General features: G+C 49.6%; 2 protein-coding genes across 5 annotated transcripts; one reads left to right on the forward strand and one right to left on the reverse strand.

Moving 5' to 3' along the window:
* The first annotated feature begins 293 nt into the window (after positions 1-293).
* On the forward strand, positions 294-8,024 carry ELL3 (elongation factor for RNA polymerase II 3). 4 transcript variants are annotated; one of them, XM_083585472.1, is made up of 12 exons: positions 294-696; positions 1,147-1,191; positions 1,740-1,873; positions 1,962-2,092; positions 2,634-2,809; positions 2,881-3,002; positions 3,194-3,284; positions 3,687-3,930; positions 4,317-4,356; positions 4,702-4,873; positions 4,954-4,998; positions 5,076-6,268. In XM_083585472.1, exons 1-12 carry the CDS (start codon positions 304-306, stop codon positions 5,211-5,213), a joined length of 1,731 nt encoding a protein of 576 aa, XP_083441598.1. In that variant the 5' UTR covers positions 294-303; the 3' UTR covers positions 5,214-6,268. The 4 variants fall into 4 exon arrangements, with proteins under 4 accessions (XP_083441598.1, XP_083441597.1, XP_083441599.1 ...); XM_083585474.1 differs by lacking the exon at positions 294-696 and adding an exon at positions 934-1,062 and having other exon boundaries at positions 5,076-8,024; XM_083585471.1 differs by having other exon boundaries at positions 4,954-6,268.
* PDIA3 (protein disulfide isomerase family A member 3) lies at positions 6,182-16,659 on the reverse strand. The gene is made up of 13 exons (XM_083585475.1): positions 16,241-16,659; positions 13,047-13,125; positions 12,577-12,694; positions 12,158-12,262; positions 11,614-11,743; positions 10,905-11,021; positions 10,668-10,793; positions 9,291-9,473; positions 8,976-9,084; positions 7,456-7,584; positions 7,138-7,217; positions 6,804-6,861; positions 6,182-6,599 (listed from the first exon to the last, which is right to left on the reverse strand). The coding sequence occupies exons 1-13, from the start codon at positions 16,381-16,383 to the stop codon at positions 6,480-6,482; spliced, it is 1,497 nt and encodes a 498-aa protein (XP_083441601.1). The 5' UTR covers positions 16,384-16,659; the 3' UTR covers positions 6,182-6,479.
* Between the last annotated feature and the right edge of the window lie 5,185 nt (positions 16,660-21,844).

Below are 21,844 nucleotides of genomic sequence, written 5' to 3' on the forward strand. Positions count from 1 at the left end.
ACGCCCCAAAGATTTGCGCTAAGAGGGAATACCTCCCGTGGATGAATGGGTTCCTCCCCATCTCCTGACAGGCTAGATTCTGAGAAAACTCAGTTGGCTTTGCCCTCCATCCCAATTCTCTCATGTAGGAACAGACCACCCAGAAGAAGTGCCAACCTCAATAAAACATTGGGGGAGCAGGTAAGCCCCGCTCGCATAACTTGATCACATGATGAGGTGCATGCACACTATTTGAATAGCACTGCCCATCAACTGTGGGGGAGGGCGGCCCCCGCAAATATTTTTTGGGGCGCTGAACACCCCATGGCGCCTAGGAGTTTGCTCCTATGCCCAGAAGTAAACGTCTATGGTGGTCTTCTGGGCGAGGGAAGCCACTCAACCGAAGAGGCGCATCCGACAGTCTTAGCGGTTCTTAGGGGATGCTGCTCCGCCCCAGATTATTGCCCGGTGACCTGCGGGGCTCTAAGAGGCTTACTGGAGAGTCCCAAGAAGCACGTGGCCCCGCTGCACGTGGCCAAGGGTCCAGGGTCGGCTGCCGCGGGGGGCTTTGGAGTAGATACGAGGCCCGGGGCCCAAAGAGGGGCCCAGCCCCGGGATCTCCGGTCTGGGGGACCGGGGACAATGGGCAGAAGCTCCCCCGAAGACCTGGATAACGGACCGACCGTTCTTCCTCGGGGCAAACTGTTGAGGGACTTGGTGGGTAATCGGCGGCGCCCTTCTTCTGGAAGGGCCGGCAGACTAAAGCTCCGAGGTCTCTTCTTGCTACGGGCCTTTCCCACGCCCCAAACGGAGGCCGGTCTGGCCAGGCATCCCGGGCTGGGCACGCGCACCGGTTTGAGCAGCAGCAGCGGCTGCCGAGCAAGGAGCAGCGGCCCCGCCCCGCCGTCGAGCCCAAGTCCCGCCCAGGCGGCGCCACCACAGCCGCTCACTCCAGCGATGCCGCGGCAGGCGACGGAGCGCCTTTCCTACCGCCCCGGCTCGCGGGGCGCCCGCCTCAGCCTCTTCCACGTGAAACTTACCGACTCGGCCCTCCAGGCCTTGCTCGCCTACCAGCGGTGTCAGGTAACGGGCTGGGTTGGAGGCGATTGCCGTACGGCCAGTCACTTGGCGGGAGGACAGGTCTCACTGCCCGCTTTTTTTCTGCAGGTGGCGGCGCCGCGTCCCGTGATCGCCTTCCAGGGCAGCCAAGGGGTAAGGATATTTCCCAGCGCCGTGCATTGGGCAGGGGTCCTGTCGAGTCCCATCGCCGGGGCTGGGCAACGGAGGGGCGCCGTGGCCGTTGCTATCGCCGCGGGCGCCGCCTGCTTCCTAACGAGCTCCCCGCGGCTTTCTGCAAGGCGGCTAACGAGTCTCGCGCGAGCGGCAGACCGAGCCTGGCTGCGGCGTCCTCCCCGCGGAATGCTCTGCTGTCTCGGCGCTGGAACGGGGCAGCCCGCCCCGTCGAAAGTCGCTTCTTTTTCGGGCTGAAAGTCCCCTTTAGTAGCAACGGAAGAGGGAAAGAGACGGGGCGGGCAGGAGCCGCGTCTTCGCTGCTCTCTACGGGGAGCCCCGCCCACACCCTTCTTGCGCAGGGCCAAGACTGACCCCTGGAAATGCACCGCCCCAGTGTTTTTCACCCAGGCAGAGCCAGGCCCCACAGCCACAGAAACAGCCCCCAGCCACATGTCTAGCGTCAGGCCCTGCTCCTGAGGCCAAGGGGCCAGACCAGATCCCCACTCTTCTCTTTTTATGCTGTCCAGTATCTGAAGGTGCCCTGCGGGACCACTGCAGGCCGTCGTGACCCACGGACTTTCCGCTTCACCTTCTACCTCTCACGCTATACGAAGGAGCAGCCGCAGGCCAGCTTCGATTGCGTCCGCCAGGCCAGTACCAGGTGAGCTGGCCCAGCCCAAAGGCTGTTTCCCTGGGAGGGTGGGAATGGGGGAGAGAGGCTTCCCTGAACATTGCTCTTTTTTGCTCAGGTGGCTGGAGGGTAGAGGAGCCATCCAGGAGAAGATCACCATCTGTGCCATGGTTGTGGAGGCCTCCCAGTCCAGATGGGGGGTAGAGAGGTCGACCTGCCATAGGGCAGCAGCTGTGTTCCCAAACCCAGGTGAGGAGAGAGGGGCAAGGGGCAGCAAGGGCTTCTTGGATAGGAGCTGAAAGGGGAATTGGCACAAATTGCCACCACCTCTCTCCCCTACCCACTTCCTGAAAGCAACAATTTGTGAGCGCTGCCATTCAAAGGTCTCTGGTTCTAACCTAGAATGTATATATCCTAAGAAGCAGTGGAGCTTGTTTTAAAACCACCTAGCAAACTGTTTTTACTAACGTGTGATCATAATGGAGCAGTTTAGTTTGGTATCTTAACGAAAACCTTATAACTAGTATAAAGCTACCCTGGATTTATGAAATCCTTCCATGTGTGAACCACCTTGAGATCTTTGGATTAAGGGTGGTATACAAATTTAATAAGTGGATCTGAAGTGCAACATCCAAATTTCAGCTCAGTTGCTATAGACAATCACTGTGGATGAAGAATGGAAACTGTCTTCTGCAATTAGCATTGGGGAGGGGGTTGAGCCACTGACAGCCAAGGCTGGCTCTATTCCCTCACTCCCTTTGCCTTGACTTTCTGCTTTTCTGCACTGTAGAGACTGGCGCCCTCCTCCCAAGGAAAGCAGCCTCAGAGAGCCCCAGAGGGAAAGGCAATGAAAGCAGTCCCCCAGCCAATGAGCCCCCATGGCCACCAGTGCAGGTGCTGGACGGAAGCGACCAGAGGGCTAAGAGGCTGTTGGGCTTGTTGGAGAGGCCACAGTTGCAGGCTGAGGTAGGTCTGGGAGAGGCCACTGGGCTTCCTCACCTTGCTGGAGCCTCCCTCACCACCCCTTTACCCCACAGATGGGGCAGCTGAGCCCCCCAGAAAGAAGTTACAGCTTGAAAGAAGACAGTCTGCAACCTAGAAAGGAGGCCTGGACAGGTGCTCTGCAGCAGCATCAGGAAGCATCTGAGCACTTGTGCAGGTAGAGCAATGAGTCTGGGAGTTAGACTACTGGGGAGGGATAGGGGATCCTTGTGGTCTTAGTCCTCATTCTCTCTCTCTCCCCCTCCCTCTCTAGCATAATCCTGTCTCTTTATGTGTGGGTGTATAGTTGTTCCCACTATTCTGCTCTGCCATGGTCAGCTTTTAACAGTTCTCTTTCCACTTCTGCAGGAAAGAGGCCCAGCAAGCTTTGGCCAAGCCCTTCCCAAGCCCTCCATCTGAAAAGTTTGCCCCTTCTCAAGGTGGTAGTCCTTTAAGAGCGGTGAGTCCTGCAATGGTGGTGCTTTAATTCAGAGTCCTGCAACAGTGCTTTAATTCAGAGCAGTAGCAGCAACAGCCGATGATGCCATGGCAAGGCTGTGGTTGCATCACCCCCTCTGGGCAGCCTCTCTAATTCCCAGGCATTGCAGGCTCCTGTGGGCACAGGGGGAGGGGGACTTTCTTGTCTTCCATTTCTGTTCTCATTTGCCTGCCTGTGTGTGCTACTGCATGGTGGTTTTCAGTTGGTCTTCCTGCCTAGAGGGAACCATCATTATCCTGTTGTTCCTAGTATCCACTTGGCAGATTAGACTGTAAGAGAGGGCTTATCATTTGCCATACTCAGACACAGTGCTTTAAAGTGGACTGTGCCTGGAAAGAGTGAAGTGTGGATATTATTTTTCAGAGACTACAACCTCTCCGAGCTGCACTTGGGCCAAGATCCAGGAGATGGCAGGGGCCTCACTTTACAGGAGCCGAGAGCAGCTGGTGGGGACGCAAAATGCAGCCTGCAGCGGCAGTGAAAAGCAGGGCCCAGACCGATTGCAGTGACATCATAGGAGAGGTTCAGAGCTCGGATGAGGAACCTGAAGCAGGAAGTCATAGAGCACCAGAGGTTGAGTGGCCAGGGGAAGAGGAGAGGCAGGCAGGTGAGGAGTCTGGCAGATGCACTCCCAGCACAAACATCAAATATGATGGCAACTGGAACCTCTGCAGTCTGCTCCTGACCTTGAGCAAAATGGAAAGCTCAGCCTTCCCAGTCTGGCAGAATGGTTTAAACCAGGAAGTACCTGTGCTGTCAACTTGGGCCTAAAAAGCTGTCTAGAACCACCTTCCCAATCTTCCCAACCTTCCAGGTGTTTTGGACTGCAGAGCAGTTGGGCTGATGGGAGGTGTAGACCAAAATATCCAGATGGAATGAGCTTGGGAAAGCATTGAGCAACTCACATTGGTGGGAGATGCTGGTGTCCAATGCAGGGCTGCAGGGCGACTGCTGCCACCACAATGACTCTGCTTTTCCTTTTTCCCTCCCCAGACCATGCCAGCACCTCAGAGGAAAACCTCAAATACTACTTGTAAGTATTTAGCTGCACTGCACACAAGGCAAGGGCATTTTTCATAGGCCTCAGCCATTTGGGAACCAGCATCATTTTCACTGGTGCCCAGCCTTGTTGTACATTTGGTGTGGGGATCTCATGCCTAGGGATCAAATGGAGCTTCTGGAAGACTGTCCATGCTGGAACACAGTCCTTGGGACCAAAAAAGGTTCTACTCCTGATGTGGGAGATGGATTGAAGAGGTGGCTGCTGCTCTTGGCCTTCCCAACCAATACAGTGTTTGATACCTTGGGTCAAATTCCCCAAGGGAGGAGGCTCTCCCTTTCCATCTTCTGACTCACATAATGTATCTTTTGAAACTAGGAAATATGTCCCCATTTGCTCAGTAAAGCAGTACCGAGCCTACCAGGAGGACTTCAGTGCAGACTACACCACATACCGCCACCTCCATGCCAGGATTGGGAGTGTGAGCAGGAGGTTTGCCCAGCTGGGCACAAGGCTTAGGCGAATGCAGCAAGGAACCAAGGAGTACAAGGTAACAACATTTCAGGAAACAAAAGGGAAGGGACCTTCCCTGCCTGGGTCCTGGGCTGAACTAGCTCTCTTGGGTTACAGGTCCTAGAAGATCAGATTTTGCAAGAATACAGGCACTTCAAAAAGGTGAGGAACCCAGGCTGGCATCAGGGAGGGGGGTGCTTTCTTTCCTCCTGGTGGCTGAACTGTTTCCTTCTCTGCAGGTGTATCCTAACTACCAAGAAGAAAAGAGGCACTGCGAGTATCTGCACCACAAGCTCTCCCACATCAAGGCTCAAATCCTAAACTTTGAGCAGAATGTCTCTCCGGCTGGGCAGAGGGGCTGTGGCGAGAGGAGATGATGAGGGCAGCATCACCTGCAACTCCTCACAGCAAGCACAGGGGGGCTCTAGTGTTTTACTGCAACTGCTTGCTCTTGGAGTGAGCTTTGTACAGCTTAAGAACAGGCCCGGCTTACAGTACGTTCCTCTTATGTTTTGGTCCAAGTCTGCTCTGCAACATCTTGCTAGCTGAAAGCAATTTGAAAAGAAACACTTAAAGCAGGGCGAGGGTGCTCCCTTTTCCCCGTCCTTCTGTAGCAACTTGTTTGTGGCAGCCTAAAGTAACTTCAAGCTATCCACAACCAGAGCAGCCATCTTTGGCTTGAAACAAAGCTGTGCTTTAGAATTGTTTCATAGTCAGCAAGTATATTCTTGTGCCTTAATTGGAAAAACTGGAGTGTGGGTAGTCTTGCATTTTTAGGTAGGACAATCTCAATATGCTAACACTTCGCTTGTCCAACTCCAGTTGACATTTGTTCAGAAACTTACACCCAAGGCAGTAGGAACTTTGCTAGAAACTTTTTCTTCAAGGAATACTTTAATCTTGCCTGGCTTATGCTGCTTTGTTTTCAAAGTTTCTAGTGGCTGCAGAGACAGGTCTTTGTCACACAGGCTTAAAGCTTGGCACCTACCACATCTCTCAGAGACTCTCCACATGAGAAGTTATACAAAAAATTGCATTTTGTGAAGATCGTTTAAACAGACATGCCATCTCCCTTCACTTCGTATCAATCAGTTATGTTATTAATCTGCTACATGTTCATTTGACAATGCTGCTTAGGCCCCTCTGCAGAGCTAGGCTATCCCAAGCTAAAATCAACATTCAAAGTTCTCAAGAACAGCTGAGTTGTTCAGTAACTTCTATGGGGAACAAAAGTTATCTGGCAGAGCAGCCTCCCAAGTTAGCAAAGTACCAGAAACAGGTAAATGTATCCCGCTCAAAGAGACAGGGAGAAGTCCTTCCGCTTCCAACATCACAGAAAGGCAGCTTGGGGCCTAAGGGGGTCATTTATTGATTCACTTCTTCAAATGTACAAAAAATTAGAAAACAAACCCTCCCCCTCCCCACCCACAAATATCAGCCAGTCCAGGGCATTCAAGGCCAGTGCAGTTAAGAGATGAGGGGGCAGGAAATTAAACAGAACAGCAGCAGCAGCTGGGTCCCCTCTGCTCAATGTGGCTTCACTTTCCAACAGCTTAGACTGCCCCACAGGGCCCCACCTCCAGGAGTGGCCATGGGCTCTTCTGCAGACAAGGGCGATGATGACACCAAGCCCCCCTCCCCGCTCACAGATCCTCCTTGGGCGCCTTCTTCTTCTTCTTGGGTTTTTCATCCTCCTGTAGAATGGGTGGGTAAGTGGCCTCCCGCTTCAGGTAGCTGACAAAGTCATTCACCTCACGCCCCCCCTGTCAAGAAGACACAAGTCAGGCAAAGTGCAACAGTGCTCAAGGCATTAAGTTCCAATCACTAACACACACAGCAACCTCAACGCATTCCAGTTGATCATTTATGCTACTTGCCATATTTTAGGATTAATGGGCAAAAGAAAAAAGACTTCATTGCAGCTGGTTATTATTACTCTAGGGAACCCGGTATAAGCATGAACTCACCTCATATTTCTTTGGACTTTGCTTGCTCCCCGCAGGCGAAAAATAAATTGTGGGGAAGCTGTCAACAAAGAAAGAAAGACCACTCAGCAGGACATTCAGTGGTATCCTGAATGACTGCCCTGGAGGAAATATGCCTGGTGTTTACATGCATAAGCCTCCATACAGCAGCCATTCTTCAAGGTGGCATAGTGCAAGCACACAATGTAGGTGTGGGTGGGCTGCAAAGGACTCGTCCTAAAAGGCCCAACACTGCACCTGCAGGACAGCTACACTCTCACTGACAGCAGAGGGCAGGCAAGAACCAGCCAGTGGCTACCAAGCATAATTCTCTTACCCTCGCACTTCGTAGGGAGAAGGCACATCATTGGCTGTAGCATCCATCTTGGCTATAATAATGTTGGGATCTTTGCTGAGCTGTTGAAAGATAATCCAATCAGCAATTTCACACTGGTAGAAGCAGTCAATTCATGATAGCAGAGCAGTGCCAGTCCCCTAGGGGCTATTCCACACCCAGGAGAACCTTGCTCAAATACACAGTATCAAGGTCCCTGCAGGTAAGATCCCTTCTCTATGGTCACCTATGAACCGGGACCTCTATTAAGGGAGAGAGACACTCAGGCACTCAGATCCTCCTCCCGCCCCTTGGGCATACCTTCTCTCCAAGCTCCTTGTATTTGGGTTCCAGGTTCTTGCAGTGGCCACACCAAGGCGCGTAGAACTCCACAAGCACATCCTTGCCCTCAGCATTCACGATTTCGTCAAAGTTCTCAGCCACAACCACCTGGGGGGAGAACATGCAGTCTCAAAAGGGGAGGTTCCCAAGACACACTGTGCCTAATTTTAGTGTTATTACAAGCTGAATAATATGCAGGAAGCTTCTCATTTTCCCAGCAGTTCAATCAATATACAGATCACATCCAAATCTGCCTGTTTCCCATCTATGAATTGAATTCCTGAATTCCAGGTGTCCAGAAACAGTTTTGGTATGCATCAAGAACATATAAACTTAAACTTAATTCAGGGAAAACATAGCTACTTTAAGATTTCCTTGTACTTCAAATTTTGGGCTTGTTCAACCCAACTTGTAATTTCAATTTGTCTTTTTCATGTTTTTTGATGAAACTGCCCAGCAGCTATTAACATCAGCCACCCTGGGAAAGCTACAGCCTCAAGACATAGCTCAGAAAGAGCTGAAGTTAATAAATGTGCACATTAATCTTATTTAAACTGCATGAAACTTAGAACAAAGTGGAGAAATTTGTGGGCATTTTGGAATTTGATATGGAATGTTTTGGGGTGTTGCACATCAGTCATACCTTGCCACCTGCTGCAACATGACCCAAAATACAACAGAGGAGTCCCCTTCTTGGTTAATAATAATAATAATAATAAAATTGTATTTATATCCCGCCTTCCCCAGCCAAAGCTGGGCGCAGAGAAGCTAACAACAGTAAAATAATACAGCATTCTAAAATCAATTCATTATAAAATCAGTTCAAATCAAATTAATGAAAGGAGGGGGTCAGGCTATGCCTTTGACCAAAGGCCTGGTGGAACAGCTCTGTCTTGCAGGCCCTTCGGAAAGATGTCAAGTCCCACAGGGCCCTAGTCTCTTGTGACAGAGTGTTCCACCAGATTGGAGCCACAGCCGAAAAAGCCCTGGCTCTGGTTGAGGCCAGCCTAACCTCTCTGTGGCCCGGGACCTCCTAGGTGTTTTTTTGTTTGAAGACTGTAAGGTCCTCTGTGGGACATACCAGGAGAGGTGGTCCCGTAGGTATGAGGGTCCTAGGCCATATAGGGCTTTAAAAGTTAAAACCAGCACCTTAAACCTGATCCTGTACTCCACCGGGAGCCAGTGCAGCTGGTATAGCACTGGGTGAATGTGACCCCCGTATGCAAGGACCCTGTAAGGAGTCTCGCTGCAGCATTCTGCACCCGCTGGAGTTTCTGGGTCAGTCTCAAGGGCAGCCCCACGTAGAGCGAGTTATTCTTACGAGATCTAGTTTTTTTTAAGCTAGGAGTAGGGGGCCCTCCAGCTGCTGTTGACCTATTGCTCCCATAATCCCTTATCTTTGGGCAACGCTGGCTAGGGCTGATGGAAGTCCAATATCATCTGAAGGGGCCCAAGGCTCCCACCACCCTTGATGAGACAGAACAAGCAGCAGCTCCCACCTTCACAGGCCCATCATTGTTCTCTGGGATGGGCTCAGATTTCAGGTATTTCTTCAGGTTTCCATCAAAATAATCCTGGAGGAATCTCTCCAGGGCCTTCCCATCACGGCTGCAAACCAAACGAGAGAATTGTTTCAACCAGTCCTTCCCAAATTTGTAATCCCCCTTTAAAGTCACTAGAAGACTTTCTGTCCTGGATTGGCCTATGATGCTTTATGCTCAGAATTGCTCAGGAACAGGCAGTGGGAGGTCCCCACTCCAGACCACCTCAGAAGCAGTGTGCACCCTTGCAGTATAAACAAATGCTCCACTTACGAGAATTCCTCCTGCATGACAAATTTCTCTCCCTTAGCTGTCCTGATGGCAACAAGAGGAACATCGGTGGTAGAGCCATCCAATCCAAACTCTGAGAGCTCATGACCGAAGGTCTTCCGACTAGCAACAGCAAAGCTGAGTTTGTGTCCAGCATCCAGGAAACTCCGGGCTACCTTCATCACTCTGCAAAAGCAATAACAAAACTTTTTTGTGATAGCCCAAGATAATCAGGAGTCACAGCGCACCTGTGCTCTTCAAGGCATGCGTGAAGGCAAGCAAACCATTTTAATTAATTAAGAGCCAATTTTGGAAGTACCTTGGCTCAGGCAGAGGTGGTGATGTGTTCAAGTCAAAGCAGTCCCAAATTCTATAGCTAAAGGATCAAGTGTGCTTGGAGCAGCCTCAAAGAGCCACCAAAGTGATCAATGATTGGCCAAGGGCAGAAGTGTCACTGCCCAGTCTCCTTCCATAAGTTATTCACTGCTGATGGGGGACCTCCACAGCTTATACTATTGCTGGCTTCTTGCCCCCACTCTTCCTAGGGAGGGGGATGTTGGCATGCTGGAACTGCTGCAGCCCTTCTGTTTGGGCTATAGAGCAGCCACAAGAGGCATGGCCTCTGGCACAGACATATGAGACCACTAGATCAAGACAAAGTGTCCTGCTCCCAGTGGTCAACCAGCTGCTCCAGTGCAAATGTTTTCAACCTTTTTGAGTCCACTGCTCCCTTGACCAACTATATTCTTTCTGTGACACCCCTGTGGGACTCAGGAGCCCAGTTATGTCACCCCTTGCCTGCAGAGCTGGCAGCCTCTCACTCTTTTCAAATATCCTCCTTCACAGAGTGTTTTCTCAGCCTCTTCTCCTCTTCTTTGAGTTCTCTGGGCAGGTCTCTGAGCTGCCTCCCTTGACCCACAGGGGCCTAGGACTTGTCTGTTCATTCCCAACAGCAAGGGCTGGCAAACTGGCTGGCTAGGCTCCCTCACCTGCTTGCTTGCTTGCTTACTTACTACAAGGCCACCTCAGCTTCTGGCAACTAGCAGAGCTTGTAGCCAAGGATGCTGCAACAAACAGTCACACAAGCCTTTGGGAGGCAGAGACATGAGAGGGCATCAGAGGAGGGAGGCACCCTGACCATCATTCAAGGCACCCCAGGGTACCGTGGCACACTGGTTTAAAACCACTGCCCCAGCGGGAAGCCAGCAAGCAGGACCCAACTACAGCATCAGCAGTGATCTCCCCACCTATGGTTCCCAGCAACTGGCAGGTCAGGCACATATTGCCTGTGACAGTGGGGTCAGAACATATCAGTGGCTTGCAGGTCTCTCCAACCTCACTCATTTAACTTTCCCAGTATAGTCCTTGCTGTGTTCTCACCTGTTGCGCCAGTAGTTGGACCCCTTGGGATTCTTTTCGTAATCTACATCATAATAAGCCACCAGCAGGTCCTTGCCTTGGATCAGCTCTTTGTTGTCTTCCGTCATGTGTGGGCAGATGCCAAAGCTAAAGAACAGAAGGAACCCCCAAATCACATTAGCATGTGGATCTCACACTGCGGACACAGACACAGACACTCACTCTAGACTGGCAGGAGAGAAGCTGCCATACACTTACATGTTCTCCTGAAGGAACTTCTTGATCTTGCCAGTTGTGATCTTGTCCTCTGTGTATCGCACAGTGTTGTCCTCAAACTTGTTTTCCAGGTGTGGGGGACGGAACAGGATAATGCCTCTGTGGAAAGTTGATCGGTGCAACTTGACAGTGAACCAAGCACACATCACCCTCAAACAGTCTGTGCTCTTGCTAGGGCTTGGCTTACAAACAGGACTCCCTTGCTCTTTCAACATGGGCTTCCAGCCACATTTGCTAGCAGGTGTCTCAGCTGCTTAACCAACTCCCCAAGGAAAAGCTGAATGACAGTCAGCAAGCACATCAAGCTCTGACTTGCCTGCTCCCTTCAGGTGGCAGGAAAAACAAGCAGGAAGCAGCCCAGCAGGGACTTGAGTGTTGGCGGGGGGGGGGGGGGGAGGGAATGTTGCATAGGACCGCGGAAGGTACAATCACTACTTTACAAAGACAGTTGCTAGGAACACGGCTTGCCTATACTGGCAAGCCATTTGAGTGTTGCTCAAGCTCAGTCCAAAGAGAACCAGTGGTCTATCCGTCAGAAACAGCTTGCTATACAAGTGGGGGAAATTCATTGTGGGGAGCAACAGGAAGCCAGGCAGAGCTGTTATGCCCAGATGCATTTCTGAAATTTGTGTCTTATATTCTTATATTTTGGTAGACCAATCAGGAGAATAGAGGCCCATGTGCTACTTACTCGCCATCTGGCTCATATTTTTTAACTAGATCCTCATCACTCGTGTGCCCAAAGCGGTAATGGTCTCTCAAGTTGCTCGCTGCTTTCATGTACTCTGAATGTGCATCACCAAACAACTCCTTGAAGAAACCTGCAGAACATCATAAAAGGCAAAGGACTCCATATGAAAGAAGAGTAGCAGAAGCAGTTTAGCTATCCCACCTGGACACAAAAACAGTGAGCCATATGCAAGAACCTGCAAATTGCATCCAAGGAGACCAGTCCCCGGCTTCTAATATTTGAAGCTGGGAGTGGCTCAAATCAACACTGCAGAACGTTTTTATCTGAACATTTTTACTACTGAGATCAGGTTAAGAGGACTGGAACAGAAGAGGTAACTCTGCACTGCCAGTTCAAAGCTCTGTGAGATCCTGTGCTAACAACTGCAGTCTATGATGTCTAATTTCAGAAAGACTGGCGACCCCCCTCCACATCTTAGCATGTGAAGGCTCGGGGGGGGGGGAATCTGATCACCTCCCCCACCCAAAATCCCCCCACTACTTACCCACCACAGCAGGATCCTTTTCACTGATGAATTTCTCAAAAGTATCAGAGCGGAGAGCAACTGAGGCTGGCCCAGCCTGTTTCTTCAGGTGGCTCACAATTCCATCTTGGGAGAGAAGTTTGGCATAGTTAGTGGCAGGCTGCATGTAGGGATTGCTTTGGGGACATCCAATATACAAGGCTATACAAGGCATTACACAAATACCCTTTAAATGAAGGCTTCAATCAGAAGAGCCCTACAGCTAGATCAGAACAAAAGCCCATATTGTCTAGCATCTTGTTCTTACAGAGGCCAACCAGATGATGTTGGGAGGTCTACAAGCAGAACATGCATGCAATAACCCTCCACTCTGTGCCAGGGCTGCTGCAGACTATTAACCAGCTCCTCCAGCACCCACAGCCTGGCCGACAGTTCCTTACCAGCTGTTCTTGGACCATCATAGGTACCAGACTCCTCCCCGTTCCTGAAGATCTTGAGAGTTGGATAGCCACTCACTCCATACTTGTTGCAGGTGTTTGAGTTTGCTGTACAGTCAACCTTAAAGAGAATGTGAGCAGGGTTTGCCTTTTCCACAGGAAAGGATGGTGACATCTCTAAAAAAACAACCATCCAGTCTGTACATTGCCAACAGCATAGATGCATGCAAACATCCTCATCCAAACATTCCCATCTAACACCAACAGAGGCCCTTCCTATACCTCCAGGGACTTTGATCAAAAGAACAGCAGACATAGATTCAAAGCTTTTTATCCCACGTTACTCCCCACCACATTCACACAGGCACCAATGGAACTGACTCCCAACTCCATTATCAGTAGTCAAGCAATTTAACTTATGGAAAGGTCCCTTTTCTGCAGAGTTTCATGCAGTAGCACATTACAAAACTAACCTTCACAAGTGGCACTATTCCCTTTAGCCTGGTGGCAGCAGACTCATACTCAGGAGCAAGGCGTTTACAGTGTCCACACCTACAAGATTAAAAGTTCAATGCATGGTTGGCATACCACTTTCTTTCATCAGCAAGGACTGTTGTTGGCCCAAGATCGCACTTGCATCTCAACAGGTCAGATAAAAATCAATGACTAAAACTGTGCAGGGTTTTAAAATTTAAATTTGTTTTAAAAAAGTTAATACTCTTGAATAAATAGGTTAATGTGACATAATCTAGATATAAGCACATTAGCCCATCCTTGTATTCAAGTACTAGTCTGGCATAGACAACCATAATTTATTTATTTATTGTGATTATTAAATTTTTTTATATAATATTTATTGGAATTTTACAAAAACATCAGTTTACAAAATACAAAAAAGAACATATGAAAAGAACAAATTAAAAAAGAAGAAGAAAAGAAAACCTAAAAAAATACATAAAAAAGAAAAAATACAAATAAAAATACAATATACAAAAAATGAATAGGTAAAAGAGAATTAAAAACAAATCCATTTTTTATAACTTTATGCTCATTAACTTGTTTCCTTGACCTCCTCACACCTCCCCTTTTTGTATTCCCATTTAGATAATCAAATCAGCAAATCCTTACCCTCTTTCATTTATCTTAACATTTTATAACTCTGTATTTTCATCCATTATCAATTCATTTTTGCATATTCTTATTAACTTTGTTGCTAATACCACTTATTTCCAATCCAACATCATTTTAATTATGTTTTTACCTATTTATAACCCTTTTTTCATATTCTCTTGAAGCATTACAGCTGGAAACCACTTAATATGCATGCCACAAATATGCATGCCACCCAAAAACATTATTGAAACCTTCCAAATCCAAAATCCAAAATGTCTGTGTTCTCAAGAAGCAGCCAGTCTTTCAACCAGCAGAATGCTGCTGATTCATAGTAAAGTTTAAGGTCTGGCAGGGCAAATCCGCCTCTTTCCTTTGCATCAGTTAATATTTTAAATTTTATTCTGGGCTTCTTGCCCTGCCAGACAAATCTAGAAATGTCTCTCTGCCACTTCTTGAAACAGTCCATCTTGTCCAAAATTTGCAATGATTGAAACAGAAATAACATTTTTGGCAATACATTCATCTTTATAGCTGCAATTCGACCCAACAAGGAAAGCTTCAAATTTGACCATATTTCTAAGTCTTTTTTCACTTCTGTCCAACATTTCTCATAGTTATCTTTAAATAAATTTAAGTTCTTAGCAGTCATATTAACCACCAGATATTTTACTTTCTTAACTAACGTTAAACCTGTCTCCTTCTGAAACCTCTCTTTCTCAATCGGTGTTAAATTTTTCTCAAGAACTTTAGTTTTTGACTTGTTCAGCTTAAATCCTGCCACATGACCAAATTCTTGAATCAGTTCTAATACTCTTTTCGTACTAGATTATTGTGATTATTAATATCCTGCCTTCCAGACGATGAATGCTTTTGAGGCATAGTACAATTAACATCACTATCCATGGGGGCAAGGGAGAAGAATGAGCAATATGGTAGAACACAGAGAGTTACGAGGATCCTTCCCAGAAGATAGCTGGTAGTTGATGGCCTTAAAGCAGGGACAAGCCAAGTTAGACAGAAGCTGGCTCTTGACCTCCTTTTTGTCTGCCTCTCTTGGTTTCCTGAGATCCTTCCCTCATAGCAGTTGTGAGTTCTATGCAAGTGTGATGGGAGGGATGGAGCAAGAGACTGAAGCAGTCTCTCCTCTATGCTCAACAAAGAAATCAAGTGGGTTGCTAGACAACGGAAGTCTCCTCTTCCATACACCCAGCATAGGCTTAGACTTGCAGCTTCCTATCTCTGGTCAGCCTTCAGTAGGCTAGCATTTAGCTGGCTTGTAATTTTGAGTGGATTTCTCTACAGTGAATCATTACCCCTACCAGATGCACATTCAAAAGGAGGATTAATGAATACACAATTTGATATTTACTAAAATATGAATACTTGCATTAAACCTACAAAATGTAGGCATTTCATTTACTTTCTTGAATTTCTATCCCACCTTTCTCACATCATAGAACCCATGGAGGCATAAATATGGTTTCCAAATTCCTGTTTTGGCAATGATCAAACCTGATTGTCTTCAGCAAAGTATTGGCCTTGTGTACCAAGTTTCATACCACGGGATTTTATGCTAAACTGGCTTTTATTGTTCTGTGAAGGGCTATGTTTTGCTTTTATTACAAGTATACATTGAGATTCATTTGGATCAAGGACCACTGAGACACTTGAAGCCAGTGGGCTGGGCACCATGAATCATCCATCTTGCTTGGCAAGGGCACCCCGCTCCCGCAAAAAGCACAAGCTAATAGTGGCCCCATCAACCCCATGAAGCGGACAGAGCGAGGAGGCTTCGCCGTTCTCACAAGGGCAGCACCCACGGTTCACCCAAGAACCAACTACCGGTATCCACCGGAAGCTAGCAGGCGCCCAACCCTTCCGTTTCTGCCGATAAGACGCCCTGATGGCTGCCCCAACTTCTCCGCAAAGGTAGCGGGCACTTCCCAGGGGACCAACAGCCAATCCCTGATAGTGACAGCCCAGCGGAGCAGCCAACCGGGAGCAGCCACGGCAACAAGATCCCGCCCTCCGCAGGCACTTGCCCCGGTGTAGCCTGGGGGCTGCAGTTTCAAAACCGGCTGCGGCACCAGCGCCGGAGCCACCGCGGCTTTCCCCGCCCGATAAAGAGGCCGCTACCAACCCAAACCAGCTGCCCTTCACGGCGGCCGGGCGAATCGCGGAGAGGCTTCCGCGGATATCGCGTCCGGAATGCGCAGAATTCACCCCCACAGGCCTGACAGACAAGAGGCAGCGGCGAGAGGCAGATCGGCAGGCGGACTCCCTCCTTCCTTTCCTCCCTCGCTCTTCCCATTCTCGGCTCCGCGCCAGTTAAGGCAGCGGCAGCGACAGCGACGAAGGGATCCACCGGCCTGCCAACCTCCCTCTCCCCGTCTGCCTATGGACCTGCGGGAGGCGCGCGCACGAGAAACGTGCCGCTCCTCTTCCTGCGCGCGCAGAGCCGAAGCAGCGGGGGCCTCGCCGCCCCGCCCCCATGAGCGCCCTGGCCCCGTTGCCCTCCCCGCCCGCCCGGCCGCCTCCTCTCCCTCCGACCCACCATGGGGCGTAGAACTCGACGAGGGCGACGCTGCGGTCGGCCAGGCCGCTGTCGAAGTCCTCATCGCTGAGCTCGAGCACGTCAGAGGCGCGTCCCGGTAGCGGCACAAGGGCGAGGAGCAGGGCGAGGAGAAGCGCCTCCATGAGGCCCAGCCGCCGGCGAGCGAGAGAGAGAGAGGGAGAAAGGCGAGGAATACGGAGATACGGAGAGCGAGCCGGAGAAAGCGGCGGCTGAGGCGAGTTTCGCTTTCTCTCGTTCTCGCCTCAGCGGGAAGCTAAAGAGGAGGCGGAAGTCCCGCCCCTCCAGGAGACGGGGCCGGATTTGCAGTGTGGCAGCTGCTCACTGGCCCACGCCGGCGGGAGGGCGGCCAATGAGGAGGAGAGATGGTGGCAGGAGGAGGCTGGGTGGCTCTGCGCTCGTCGTCATAGCGATGCCGCGAGGGGCCGCCCTGGCCTCGCGCTCCAGAGCGGGCTTCGCGTGTTGGCCCCGCCTCCCGCCATTGCGGCTCCCTCGTCTCCCCCTCAAGAGCAGCGCCTGAGGGCCAGAGAGATGTCCGCGCCTTTTTCGAAAAGTGCCCCCTGTTGTGAAGGGCTGGTCCCTCAGCCGAGAGGCTGAAGCCAAACTCTTTTATCACCCTCGTTGCCCAACTGCAGCACAACAGCCCTGCAGTGCTGCCAGTGGGCCTTTCTCTCGGGAGCCTGCCGCCGCCGCCACCCTCCCCACTTACTCCTGCATCCCCAAATGGGAAGGAAACTGGAATGCATTAAAGAAACTACTTTTTAAAAATGTTTTGAGCCAGTGGCTTAGCAGTTCTCAGTCAAATCTACGCACACAAATTGCTGGGGAAAGCAGAGCTAGCTAGCTTCCAGCTTCCTTTTCTTTGTCCAAGATCAAAGCAGCTAGCTCATTTCCCTGACAGACCCCCCCCCCTTCAACCAGGAACTCTTGAGACCAACTGCATCTCTGTTTCCTTATGGGCTACTGATCCTAAACCCAGTAACCTGAATGCCATGCAGCTAGGCACGTGGGAATTCTATGGCAAACAGACCCACTTCAGCAGTCAACTTAGGAGACTTTGTTAGGAATAAAAGGGAAGCAGACAGAAAGCAAAAACAATATAAGATGAACCTTGGTATTGTGGCTCTAAACTGAACTAACCCTAGCCCATTCACTGTTCAAGTTCACTCACGAAGAGTAAGCAAGGCTGTGATGTGTGGTGTAGTTGAGATTTGGCGAGTGATTGCCAAAGAAGTTGAGATTCCTGCATTGCTGGGATTTAGATTAGATGACCCTGAGGTCCCTAGCAATTCTATGATTCTAAGGAGCAGCTTTTTAATCTCTTCTCCCCTCTCACAGCTCTTCAGATGAAGGGTGGTATACAAATTTAATAATAACAATAAGCCTGTATTTCTGTGCATTTTCTTGTCTGACATGTAGAGATCCTGGCTTAGAGATGCAGCACCTTTGTTATGAAGGCGCTCATTTCATTTGACTGCACATGCCCTGTTGTTATGCAATCCCTTTAGCTATGCTCAGCAATGCAACGTGTACATATTGGTTGAAGAGGAGGCAAACTTTTGGCTTAGAGTGGCTGCCCTCACTGAAAAGGGATTACGTGTAGACACGGAATTGAGAGGAACAAGAACTCCAGCTTTATGCTAACACATCATTATGCACCTGTTCATTAGCCTAGTGCTAGCACAAATGCAAGTCTTAACTTGAGGTGCACTTGAACAGGACCACGTCAACCCATTGCATCACCACCAGAGACTAGCAATGAGCCTGGCCATCACATGCTTGCACACATCACCCCTCACACATCTAGCAGAATCAAGCAGGGACGGAGTGGTTTTCATGCTCAGCACAGCAGAGTGGTTTAAACCTTTCTCCCCAGCCCAGTGTTATGATGGGGGATACCAGTTGTCCCATCCCTGATAATCATATCAGATCATGTGAGGAAGAAGCTGTAATGTCACCAGCTGCTGCCATCTTGGTTGCAGTGGGAAAGCACCTGGCCTGGACTGGACCCTGTATGTATGACCAATGCTACCTGATGCCACCTTGGCTTGGGGGGCCAACCATGGTCTACAGGCCAGTGGTCCTTCACCATCCCTGCCTTTTTTTGTATTTGCTATACAAACACATTTTGATTCTGTAAATGGGGAACCCATTGCTCCCAAAATGTTCTGGCAGCTCTGACCTTCAGAAAGTTATTGCTAATATTTCATCAGAATCTCTTTTATTGTCACTTGCTTTGGGTCCCACCCTCCAGAGCAGCAGAAAACAAACTTGCTCCATCTTCCATGTAATAACCTTTCAGATATTAAAGGTAAAGGTAAAGGGACCCCTGACCGTTAGGTCCAGTCGCGGACGACTCTGGGGTTGCGGTGTTCATCTCACTTTACTGGCCGAGGGAGTTGACGTTTTTCCACAGCTTCTGGGTCATGTGGCTAGCATGACTAAGCCGCTTCTGGCGAACCAGAGCAGCGTACAGAAACGCTGTTTACCTTCCCACTGGAGCGGTACCTATTTATCTACTTGCACTTGACGTGCTTTCAAACTGCTAGGTGGGCAGGAGCTGGGACCGAACAATGGGAACTCACCCCGGTTGCGGGGATTCGAACCACCAACCTTCCAATCAGCAAGACCTAGGCTCAGTGGTTTAGACCACAGCACCACCTGTGTCCCCTGAACACCCATGTTCAGATATTAGAAGATGGCTATCATATCACTTCTCAAGTTTCTTGTTCTCCAGGTAAACATACCCAGCTCCCTCAACTGTTCCTCATAAGGTTTGGGTTCCAGCCCCTTGATCATTTTGGTTGCCCTCCTCTGCACATGTTCCAGCTTCTCAATATGCTCCTTAAATTGTAGTGGCCAGAACTGAACACAGGACTCCAGATGGGGTCTGATCAAGGCAGAATAGAACAGCACTATTACTTCTCTTGATCTTGACACTAGATTTCTGCTGATGCAGCCTAGTATTGCACTAGCTGGATCACACTGTTAACTCATGTATGCTAAGGTTTTGATCTACCAAGACTCCTCGCTCCTTTTCAAGCCAAATGTCCCTCATTCTATATAGTGTGCAACTGAATATTCCTGCTAGGTGTAGAACTGTACATTTGTCCCTATTGAGATTTTCTCTATTGTGCAGAGGATGGGAACCAAGATAATCAAGGGTCTGGAAGCCAAGCCTTATGAGGAACATTTGAAGGAGATGGGTAGCTTTAGCCTGGAAAAGAGACTGATAGGAGATACAATAGCCATTTTCAAATATCCTATGGGCTGTCACGTGGAAGATGGAGCAAGCTTGTTTTCTCCTGCCTGGAGGGGAGATGTTTTATTATTTTATTTATCAAATTTATATACCGCCCTATACCCATGAACAAATGGCTTCAAGTTACAAGAAAGGAAATTCTGACTAAACATCAGGAAGAACTTTCTTACAGTAAGCACTGTTCAACAGTGGAATGGTGTCCCTCAGGAGGTTGTGTACTCTCCTCCTTTGGAGGTTCATAAGCAGAGGCTGGATGGCCATCTGTCATGGATGCTTTAGTTGACATTCCTGTGTTGCAGGGGGTTGAACTAGATGACCCTTGGAGTCCCTTCCATATCTATGATTCTATGAGGTATTAGCCTCCCAGTTTGATGTCGAATTTGATGAGCACCCCCTCTATTCCTTAATTCAAGTCATTTATAACGATATCAAACAACACTAGGCCCTGGAAAAAATCCTGTGGCACCCCATTTGTCACTTTTCCAGGATGATGAGGAACTGTTGGTGAGCATTCTTTTGGTTAGTCAACCAGCTACAAATCCACCCTAACAGTAACACTGTCTAACCCACATTTCACCATTAACGTCTTGCTGTTTTAAAGTCCAAATTTGTAGTGGAATTTGTGATTTTTTTAAAAGTCTGGTAATAAAGCAAGTTAAGTTACAGTACAATATACCCCCACTACATGGCAAGGGAGTTCCATGTTTGAAATCCCAGATATCACTCTTATAATATGTATGCCACATAAAGTGCAGTCAGGTACACATGTAGGTTTGGCAACACCTTTAGTAAGTGTACAGTTTTGATGCGCCTACAGTTCAATCCAGTGGCGGAGCTTCATGCTCCGGCATGGGGGGGGCAGAGAGCAGGTGGGGGCGGAGCTGACGTGCCACCCGCAGGGACGTGGCACATGTCCCAGGGGTGTGGCACCCAGCGCAGTGCCGGGATTGCACTTCTGGGGGCGGTGTGCTCCCCCCGCACTCCTCTTCTTCTGCCAGTGGTTCAATCATCTGATGCTGACAGGAGCCCAACTCTGCCAAAAGTCTATCAAGGCACAAATGGCTCCCTTTCCACTTCAAGGAAAGAGTCAGAGCTGAGCAAAACTCTCTGATCTCACCTAGTTTCATGAGGTGCTGCTTGCACATGCTGCCCAGCTAGAAATGTTTCCTTTCAGGTATCTGCACCCTTTGCCTTTTTGGTTTCAGAAACAAGTATAGCATCCTCTCCAGCTAGTAACTGGTTGCAAACTCCCCCATGTTAGTTGAAAACATGTCAGAAGCAAAGCCTTTGGAGAAAGGCCACAGCCCAATGGTGGAGCAGCTGCTTTGCATGCAGAAGGTCACAGGTTCAAACCACAGCAGCACCTTCAGCTAAAATGAAGGTGGGCAATGAAAACAACCAGTTTCTCTGGCAGAGACCCTCTTAAGAGCTGCAGCCAGCAAAAGTAAATGTACCAAGCTATTTGGCAGCTGCTTACATATCTTCCCAGCAGGGGGTGCTGCGGCCCTATCTGGTTTTGGGTCTCCACACACACCCTGCTCCAATTACCCTTTCCTAGCTGTCTTCCCAATTGCTGTGGGGGACTGAGGGGAAAGACCAAAGCAATTTCTTATCACCTAAGCAAAGAACAGAACTATGCCCGTGAGTCTTACTGTCACAGGAATTTGGGTGAGGTGGAAGAGCAAATAAGAGCCAGAAAGGCCTTAGTTCCAAAGAGTTATAAAGTGGTCAGATCTTTAATAAAAACATTTGAAGGCACAGCCTATCAGTGTCCGCTTGGGAAGAGGGGGGAAAGGGAGGAGAGAAGCCACCACCCCTTCATTCTAAAAAGCTGCCTCCTGGGAAGCCGAGCCTGCCAGCGTCCATCTCTGCAGGGAAGGGCATCCCACTCAGCTGCTGGCTGGCCCTCAGCCCAAGAAGCGCAGGCCAGCCATCCCTGAGAAACCCAGCAGCACAGCAAGGACTTTGAGCAGGCGTCTGGCAGGATCGTTCAGCTCCTGAGGCAAGATTTCCAGGAAGGTGATGTACATGAAGGTCCCGGCAGCCACGCCTTCCAGTACACTCCGGGTCATGGTGGGACTGCCGCTTGCATCAGGACTATGCATCACAGCCATGCCCAGCCCCACACCCAGAGGGGACATCAGCGCAAAGGTGACGATGGAGGCTGCCAGCCAGCGCAGGGGGAGGCGGCTCTGGAGCAGCAGCAGGGCCAAGCTGGCAGCGATGATGGTCTTGTGGAGGAGAATGGCCACAGCCAGCTGAAGGACCTTTGATTCTGTGTCTTGCAGGCCCACCGCCAGGCCCTCAAACACTGAGTGGAAGGA

The sequence above is a fragment of the Podarcis filfolensis genome (genome assembly GCF_964270895.1).
Source record: "Podarcis filfolensis genome assembly, chromosome: 14".
NCBI classification, from domain to species: Eukaryota; Metazoa; Chordata; class Lepidosauria; order Squamata; family Lacertidae; genus Podarcis; species Podarcis filfolensis.